The following is a 9,037-nucleotide window of genomic DNA, read 5'->3' on the forward strand; positions in this document are numbered from 1 at the left end:
TCAGATGTGGTAGTTTTATAATCTGGAAAAAGGTTTTAAAAAAAAAAAGTATATTTTACATAATTGCATCTTTAATGGGCCACACACATGCAAAACTATCATCTAGTTTCTAAAATATGGTGAATTCTCACACAAGATGTTCGTCTGCTGCTGCTTTCTGGAAAACTTGGATATTTTTTTATGTCCACGGTCAATGATTAAAGGGAGGAGGCGTCAAACTCTGTTAATGATGCCACTAGTTCAAAGAGCAACAAACAGTGGAGTGTATTCTCTAAAGAATTAAAAAAAAAAAAAAAAAAAAGCTTGTAATCGGGAAGGCAAGTCATGAGTATTGCTTTGTTTAACAACAAAAGAAGTAAAGTGCATGAATCTACGGCTGACTCAGAGGATAGACCGTTAGACTGGAACTCTGATCTGCAACTATCACACTCGGGTCTCCTTTCAGCACAGCAGGGCACAGCCAGTTCACCTTGTCCCCATGGCTGATGCTCAGTTTAGGTCCAGTCTTCTTCTCTATTGTTGCTGCTGCTGCTTCATCTTCCCCCTCAGCCTCTTCTTTCCCTGCCTCAGTCTTCTGAGGAGTCTTTGATTTATCCTGGGACTGCTCTTTCCTTTTTCCCTTGCTCTTAGCCTTCCGACGCTGTGGGGCCATCACTTGTGTTTTTCCCTCTGGAGCTACCACTGGATGTTTACTGAGGTCCCACAGGGCAACGTGACTGTCATTTCCTCCTGTGACGAGCCAGTAAGGGTGGGAAAGGAAACTGACAAAATGGGCTTGTGAAGCTCCCTGACTGTGTGCCTTGACAGATCCCTGCTGTTCCAGTTTGGAACCGCTACCGATTCGCATCAGATGCACCCTGCCATCCTCTGCTGCACAGGCCAAAATGTTTCCACAGTTTGCCACAGAAACACAGTGAGCTAGCGGTGGGTTGAAAAGCTGACCACGGTGCTGCTGAAGGTCATCGTCTTCTGCCATGTCCTGGAGGTTGAGGGTCCACAGAGGGCGGGTCTTCTGCAAACCCCACAACATCACCTGAAGCAACAACAAAGGAAAGAAATTTAACTTTTGGTGCTGATTTAAAGTCCATCAACATAACAAGCAAATAAACAAACCCTTGGGTCTCCTTTCCCTCACCTGCATGTCCAATCCAACAGACACCAGATTATTTGGCCTGTGAGGTCGGAAAGCCACAGAGGAGCAGATGTTTGTATGTCTGCGCAGAGTCCTGCACACTTTTCCCCCTGGAAGTTCCAGTACCCTCACTGCCCCAGAGTCATCAGCTACTGCCAGTGCAGAACCTGTCTCATTTAGTGCTAAAGCATTGATCTCCTCCTCCCCTGCACCATGAAAGTCCAATGCGGGACTCTTTAGATTCCTGGGGTCCAGGACACTCACTGCATCTCCATGTGATACATACAGGTGGTTTGGAGCTACAGGTGACAGCACCACACTGGTGATGTCTTCTTCTCCAGGCAGAGTGACACGGCCTATGATGGTGCCCTCTTGACTCCAAACTGTCACCTCTCCACCCTCAGAGCCCGAAGCAAGGAGACCTTCTGGGCCTGAAGATGCACCGATACACAGGATAGAAGCGGAGTGGCCCTCAGACCATTGCCTGGCCATACTGACCACATGAAATATGAATTAACAAGAAGATAAACATGAGATTATTCCATTCATAGCATGCATTCATGCAAATACTGTATATCATGGTTATTACTGTATGATACATGGGAATAACCTGAATAATTTTTTCAAACAGGGAATGTCAAGTGCATGTGTTTGTCAGTAAATGGACTGTACTTATACAGCACTTTTCTAGTCACGTTGACCACTCAATGTGCTTTACACCATTGTAATTGTATGTCAGATGTAGAAGTTGTACGCACACAATCATAAAACTTCTACTGCCACACACATTCATACCCCGATTAGACACACTGGCAAGGGGGTTCAGTGTCTTGCCCAAGGACACTTCCAGGGGAAGCCTGGAATCGATCCACTGACTTTCAGGTTGGCAGACGACTGCTCCTGAGCTACAGCCACCCCGCAGTAGTGTGACACCTATCTTATCTACCATTGTAAGAGAACTAAGCAGTGACCAAGAAGAAAGAACAGGGAAAAAATGTATACTGCACAACATTATGTTGTCATTTCTTACTCTGTTGCCTTTATTGCCTTGTCTCTTTTAAGTTTCATTGGCTCAAAGTGGGCTGGTCCCTAATGCAGCAACATATATATATGTATTTATTTTTTTATTTTAGTATTTATGACATTTATATAGATTTTTTTTATATTCCAATGTCTGAATATTCTTCAGAATTTAAAGTTCATTGCTGTTTTAAAGGGTACACATATCTTTATTTTATTTTACTATTAGATTCTCAGTTACATACAATCATATTTATATAATAATGCTGTTTACTTCTGGGATAATATATCATCCAGTAAAAATTCGTTATTCTGACAGACCTTAGTAAAATGCACAGATCAATACCACCCTGAACTGGGGCCTGTGAAGTGGCCACTTCTCTAATAAAACGTGAAGAAAAACTGATCTAGGAACAGTGTTTGTGTCATCTAACTTACAAACTAAAATTCACATTTACAACCAAAATAAGTAAACTCTACTCTAGACCAGCCTCCTTACTGTATGTGATTAAATTTAATCTAGATTTTGAGCCATTATTTGTGGAACAAAATAATATTTAATAGACTGATGTGAAAATAATCAGATTAACCAATCATAACTGCAAATATTAACTGAACATTTTCACAATAAATGTAACGCTTATTGTAATCTACAGTTTTCAGACAATATACTAGGGCGGCAGTTAACTGCAGCTTTTTCTTTAATTACAGTGATGCATCGCCTTCGCGTTACGTTTATTAATCTTAAACGACGGATCAGATAGTGAGAAACTACAACTGTAGTTAGATTATAATGGAAACTAGATTCTGTAAAAAAAAAACAAAAAAAAAAAACATCAATTTATATATCTCTTTAGCTGATGTGTAAATTAAAGTATTGAAAAACGGACAACATATTAGCAGAAATGTCAGTCCTGGTACGTGACATGACTAACCAAAGGTATGTCTAGTATTATTACCTTGCTGAAACACAAAATGCAAACGTCAAACCAAGCGGCTTTAGCTATGTGGCTAACTCGTTAGCTTGCACGCTAAAATGCAACTTCGTGTTTAGCTGCAGCGTCAACCAATATTTAACAAGTATGTCGAGGTTACTTTTCTAATAGCAAGTGTGGCATATCTGATCATTTCACGACAAGAAAATTACCTTAACTATTGAAGCTAAAACTGAAGCCAGAATTCCATGTGGAACTGAGTCCCTTATTGATGACATCACCATAACTTTTGTAGTTTTCCCTGAGTTAAGCGTACCAGGCGTAGAGCAGGACACTATTAGTTTGAAAATTCACATTTTCAACGGAAGATTTCTTGTATTCAATTAAAAACAGTCAAACGTACAGCTTAAAGTACTTACTAATACCATTTTTGTTTTTGTGTGTGATATTAAAGTGGAGTGGTGCCCTTAAGGTAAATTTCAGGGTGAAGTTTAATTTCACCGTAACCAAAACAGCTTTTAAATTATTTCAATAAGCGCAGATGAATTGATGTCTATCATCCTGATGAGACCTCTGGGAGTAATACATTACGTGGAACATTTTTATAATTAAGAATAGAGTTACCAGAAAGATATAATGTGCAGAACTTAGTTTGATTAAAATACTTACAAATGTATCAAATTTGCTATAAAAACGGTTTTAGAAGGGATTTAATTTACACATAGACAGTATGTTAGTTCCCACACATTCTGTAGAAAGTGAAAAAGGAAACCAGAAAGGATACAGAGGACACAGATCATCACATCATTGTTTAGCATGGCCCTGACCTGGCCTTCTTTTCCACAATGGCTGCTGTTCGCTGATTCATCCAAAGCTGTAGATCTGATGAGTGTCCATTTTTGGGTCAGTGAACTGCATGCCATACTGCCACACTGAATACTGAATAGTGAACAGAGAGGAGAGGCTATAGCTTTCAGACTCTCATCTGAATACACTAACTACACACAGCACACACTCATTGCACTGACAGCCCCTGAATCAGGTGCAGACACATTCTGTTTAGCCTCACAAAGCAGTAGCAGAAGTTCCCACAGAGCTTTGGGAGTGTAAGTACTGTTTTTTGCTTGTGTCATGCTCATTAGATAGTGTGTTGTTCGCAATGCTGAAGCACTAAGATTTTAAGTAATGCTGAGCTTGTCAACAGGTTGTTTCTCAGTTTGTGGTCTATTAAGCTTTTGTCGGTAAAACATGGGCAGGAGAATTTGTCTTATTTAATCTTTATGCTTGGCTTAACTCTTGTAATGATATGAGGTATGATGTAAGTGCCATTTTTCTAGTCACTAACAACCGATTCCTTGTATTGCTCTGATCAGAATGAGGAATGATGGCTATAATGGTGCAGAAGGCAGAAGAAAGTGTGATGGTTGAGCTGGCAAACCGAATTGCACATTAATAACACATGAATTCCTCTGTCACTAGACTTTCTCCCCAGAGATTGTTCAGGGAAATGAAAGCTCCAATGGTTACCGCCGCAAGGTTTAGATAAGCAATGCCTGAGAGATTCTCTATAGAGACTTAATGTGGCTGTGTATCTGTGTTTTGTTCTTGTGTCTGACTCTACCTTCATGTTTGTTTTTGGCATTACATTTATGTATATAAACCCATTTTCCAATAAAAGTTGTCAGTTTACAGTGAAGCAAAGTTTGTTCACTGGCTAGCTTCATTGCATTTGGATAGTCTAAACAAATCTGGATTTAGGTGCCAGTAACCCAATAAAAAAAGTTGAGATAGAAGCATTGTGTTACATAATTTTTAAATTTTATTTCAACTACAGACAGTTAAGACTCTTTTGATATTCCTTTTCTTCATGTGCTATACATTTTCAGTAGGGCATAAATCTGGACTTCAGGCAGGCCAGTCAAATACACACACTGTCTATGAAGCTATGCTGTGCTAAGTCATATAGAAAAAAAAAGTTTAAATAATCATGAACATCAAGACAATTTACACTTTGTTGGTGGTATCTCCTAAATTATACAGTACCTTCCCACATTAGCAAGTCAGCCATGGTTCTGATATTCCTCCAACAATCAAAGATACTGTTGGATTACCATCCAACACTATTTTACAGCCTCGACATTTATTAACTGAAATGTTTTCAGACCCTATGAATCTAAATACTTCTTATTTTTCTTTTCTTTTTCATATTATTTATTTAATTTTAGAAAGCTTCTCAACATTTTTTATATGGGGTCTGTACATTGCTGTGTGAATTTTGTCCAGTAAAGCTAATTTTGATTCTCCTTTTCAGAATATTTGGATTTACTTTAAGATACTGCTACAACAGAGAGCATGAGATCGCCCTATTTCCCAGCAAGATCTGTGCTTTTCCACAAGGAGGCCAATGGAGTGACATACAGAGTTCCAGCTTTGCTCTACTTGACCCGCTTCAGATCCTTTCTGGCCTTCTGTGAAGAGAGACTCAGCCCATCTGACTCTCATGCTCACCTGCTTGTCATGAGGAAAGGCACTTTCTACAGGAACTACGTGGAGGTCACAAATAGTTATTTTCACTTAAACAACATTTCACATAAAGAAGCAAGATTTTTGTTTCTGAAAAGTTAACACTGAGAATGAAATGCCCTCAGTTTAAGTTCCTCTTTTTAAAAGCAGTCAAACAAATACAGAGATAGAAAAAGAACAAGTAGCAACATTTGGTAGCAAATATCTGCTTCATCAAGACAATCAGTGCAAACGTTTTGTGCAGTGTGTTGCAAAAACAGTACATTTGCTCTTTTTCCTCTGTAATAAAAATATGTTTTAAATGAAAACAGGTAATATGTTGGTATTACATTATTTAGAGAGTGAATTAATGCATTTCAGTAACAATTGTTATTAAAGTTGTGGAGCAGGGATCACCAACTCCAGTCCTCAAGGGTTGGTGTGAAGTGCATGTGAATTAAAAAAGGGAGGATTTACTATACAAAAAAGCAGGGTTTTTGTGGGGTTTCACAGCTACAGTAAGAATCATGTCTTCCCCACCTTCCACCTTTACTAATTAAGATCACCTGTAGATAAACCTAAACCCATGTGACACACCCAGCTCAGCACTGTCCCAACTCAATACTCCTCTAAACAGTTGAATGAATAAACCATATAAAGTGAACATAAACGGCTCCTACAAAAGTATTTATTAACCAAAGTCACTGTTTCTGTTGTTGCTCTAAGAACCACTTCTAAATATATTGCAGTGTCAATAAATAAACTAAAAACAAACTTTATCCTAAAAATAACTGCATACATTTGGTATAAAGGAAAAAAGTGGCCAAAAAGTATATTTACTGCAGTATCAAACTGAAGTCACACACTGGTTTTGGAGATGAACAAGTTTGAATAAGAAAACTAAAGTCATGATGAAACAATTTAAAGATGTTAAAATGCTTTGAGCTTATGTTGTGAGCACTAAGGTGACAAAAAAATTAATGAATGTGTAAAATTAGTAGTTGAACATCGGTTGACTGTTTTATCATAGTAGGAAAATTATTTTCCGTTTAATCAGTTTTATTATCTGCTCTCTCTGTTCCATTACAATCTCCCGTTTGTTGTAGTGGGAAGACATTTCTGTTTTGGGCACTGCCTTCCTGCCAGGCCACCGGTCTATGAATCCATGCCCAGTGTACGATGAGTTCACAGGCACACTCTTCCTGTTCTTCATTGCTGTTCTTGGACACACGTCTGAATCTTACCAGCTGGTGACAGGGAAGAATGTGACTCGACTCTGCTACATCACCAGCGCTGATGGTGGGAACACCTGGAGCCCAGTCACTGACCTCACCAAGAGGGTTATTGGAGACACTATTAAAGGTCAGACTGTCATCTGGTTATCACAAAGATATGAATATTGTAAAAGATTTTAGATAAACTTATCCAGCGACAGAGGATATGTTAGGACATCTATGTCCTTCAATATGCAGTGATAAATAAGCTTGTTCCACATCATATTTTGTAAGGCAGTATTTTAAATGCACCTGGAAATAAACGTCTTGATTGAAGGTCTTGATTTATATGTTTTAGACTAACATGTCAGTTTTCTTGTTCATATATCTTCCTTCCCTACAGATTGGGCCACATTTGCTCTGGGCCCAGGCCATGGAATCCAGCTCAAGTCAGGTCGTCTGCTCATTCCTGCTTATGCTTATCACATTGAGTGCAAAGAGTGCTTCGGTCAGCTCTGCCTGACCACTCCTCATGCCTTCTGCTTTCACAGCGACACCCACGGGAGAAGCTGGCGTTTTGGAGAGCCAATCCCAACTCCAGAGAGTGTGGAGTGTCAGATGGTGTCTGTAGATGAAGAGGATGGTACTAATGTATTGTACTGTAATGCACGCAGCCCCCTGGGATACAGGGTGCAGGCCCTCAGTCTGGATGATGGAGCAGTGTTTCAGGAGGGGCAGCTGGTACAGCGGCTGGTTGAGCCTCGAAATGGTTGCCATGGCAGTATTGTTGGATTTCCTGCCCCGCTGGATCTATATCAAAATCTTAATGATCACTTGCAGCATCCTGTATACCACCTGAGACACTGGACATCCTGCTTGACTAACAGTGATCACAAGTTGACACACAGCAGCTCTGTAGCATCACTGTCCCCAAACAGCTCCAGCAGCTGCATGGCGGCACCTCCACGCTCAAACATTACTTCTGCTTCCATCAGCTTTTTGTCACCCCACAATGATGCCTCTCCAGATTTCCTAACTCCGACCTGGGTAGTATACTCCCATCCAACATTGACCACTGCACGGAAGGATCTGGGTGTGTTCCTCAGCTTGTTTCCTCGTGATCCTGACAGCTGGCATGGCCCCTGGGTGATCTACGAGGGTCCCAGTGCTTACTCTGACCTGGCCTACCTGGAGTTGTCACCCTCACCTGGAGCACCGCCAGCTGTGGCCTTCGCCTGCCTGTTCGAGTGCGGCACCAAAACGGCCTATGATGAAATCTGCTTTAGCATCTTCACCCTTTACGAGCTTATAGACCATCTTCCCAGGGATGTACAGCTGCAAAATGAGAGGTGCAGCAATACGGCTCGAAGTGTATCAGTTGGTCTGCAGGTGAATCATGTGAAAAAAAAGAGAAGAAAGACCAAGCTGATGCAGATGTGCTCTGTGTCTTAAATATAAATTAGCTTTAAGCTTGTGATAGACAGTGCCCTCCAATATTTGTACTCTGTAAACTGTCAGTTGCTACTTATTTAGGTGTCATGGTCAGGTCTCGCTTGTTAACCACTTGTAATCTTAGTGAGACATCCTGTAGAATAAAGAAAAATAAATAAAAGACAGCTAATACAGTTATGGCGATGTTGTTCAGTGTATTTAAGTTGTTCTGATTTGTGTTATTAAAGTATAAACTACTCAGAGAATCTTCTAACTAATGATGTTTCTTCCATGTGATTCTTTTCTTTTAATAGTTAACTTTGGACTTCTCAGGAAAACAAGAATCTAGAGAATTATTCCCATGAGTTAGTCAAAAAATGCTTCGCAAAACCTAGCCATTACATTACTACACCTTTTATCAGATACTCTAAGAAACCCAGAGTTGTCTCCACTTTCTTCTTATTATCAGCAGACACAATCCCACCGTGACATCCATTATTACCAACAGTCCTTATGGTAAAACTGGTGGTTCTTCATGAGGGAATATTGTTGCAGCAGTCTCATAATCAACATATCTTTCTGTTTCTCTTCTTGGGGTTGCAAAACTTAACCATCTACCACAGTTTTAACCTTCTGGTGTTTGATACCATTGAAATGGCGGGACATGTTAGCTCAGTGAAACCTTGGCTAGCCTAGACAACAAACAATGGATGAGCTAAAGCTGCAATCCATCAAACTCTTAGACTTACCACACAAAAAGCTGGTTCTTTAGTGCAATAGCTGCTCTTAAACTGAATTTCTTC

At 40.0% G+C, this 9,037-nt stretch overlaps 2 protein-coding genes across 6 annotated transcripts; one reads left to right on the forward strand and one right to left on the reverse strand.

Annotated features, from left to right (window-relative positions):
* Positions 1-46: 46 nt before the first annotated feature.
* On the reverse strand, positions 47-3,385 carry wdr53 (WD repeat domain 53). 3 transcript variants are annotated; one of them, XM_041994693.1, is made up of 3 exons: positions 3,300-3,385; positions 1,136-1,625; positions 47-1,033 (listed from the first exon to the last, which is right to left on the reverse strand). In XM_041994693.1, the coding sequence occupies exons 2-3, from the start codon at positions 1,622-1,624 to the stop codon at positions 371-373; spliced, it is 1,152 nt and encodes a 383-aa protein (XP_041850627.1). In that variant the 5' UTR covers position 1,625; positions 3,300-3,385; the 3' UTR covers positions 47-370. The 3 variants fall into 3 exon arrangements, with proteins under 3 accessions (XP_041850627.1, XP_041850626.1, XP_041850629.1); XM_041994692.1 differs by lacking the exon at positions 3,300-3,385 and adding an exon at positions 3,248-3,265; XM_041994695.1 differs by lacking the exon at positions 3,300-3,385 and adding an exon at positions 3,112-3,232.
* On the forward strand, positions 2,891-8,492 carry neu4 (sialidase 4). Of its 3 annotated transcripts, none has more exons than XM_041994690.1 (4): positions 2,891-3,092; positions 5,399-5,640; positions 6,696-6,951; positions 7,207-8,492. In XM_041994690.1, exons 2-4 carry the CDS (start codon positions 5,440-5,442, stop codon positions 8,253-8,255), a joined length of 1,506 nt encoding a protein of 501 aa, XP_041850624.1. In that variant the 5' UTR covers positions 2,891-3,092; positions 5,399-5,439; the 3' UTR covers positions 8,256-8,492. The 3 variants fall into 3 exon arrangements, with proteins under 3 accessions (XP_041850624.1, XP_041850622.1, XP_041850623.1); XM_041994688.1 differs by lacking the exon at positions 2,891-3,092 and adding an exon at positions 3,561-4,193; XM_041994689.1 differs by lacking the exon at positions 2,891-3,092 and adding an exon at positions 3,561-3,990.
* The last annotated feature ends 545 nt before the right edge of the window (positions 8,493-9,037 follow it).

Source organism: Melanotaenia boesemani, chromosome 9 (assembly GCF_017639745.1).
Source record: "Melanotaenia boesemani isolate fMelBoe1 chromosome 9, fMelBoe1.pri, whole genome shotgun sequence".
Lineage (NCBI taxonomy): Eukaryota > Metazoa > Chordata > Actinopteri > Atheriniformes > Melanotaeniidae > Melanotaenia > Melanotaenia boesemani.

Excerpts from the sequence above, each read along its gene's own strand:
- wdr53 (XM_041994693.1), bottom strand. The coding sequence starts at position 1,624 with ATGGCCAGGCAATGGTCTGAGGGCCACTCCGCTTCTATCCTGTGTATC. Across the intron at positions 1,034-1,135 it reads CTGTTGGATTGGACATGCAG|GTGATGTTGTGGGGTTTGCA; the intron begins GTGAGGGAAAGG and ends TTGTTGCTTCAG.
- neu4 (XM_041994690.1), top strand. The coding sequence starts at position 5,440 with ATGAGATCGCCCTATTTCCCAGCAAGATCTGTGCTTTTCCACAAGGAG. Across the intron at positions 5,641-6,695 it reads TCTACAGGAACTACGTGGAG|TGGGAAGACATTTCTGTTTT; the intron begins GTCACAAATAGT and ends CGTTTGTTGTAG. Across the intron at positions 6,952-7,206 it reads TATTGGAGACACTATTAAAG|ATTGGGCCACATTTGCTCTG; the intron begins GTCAGACTGTCA and ends CCTTCCCTACAG.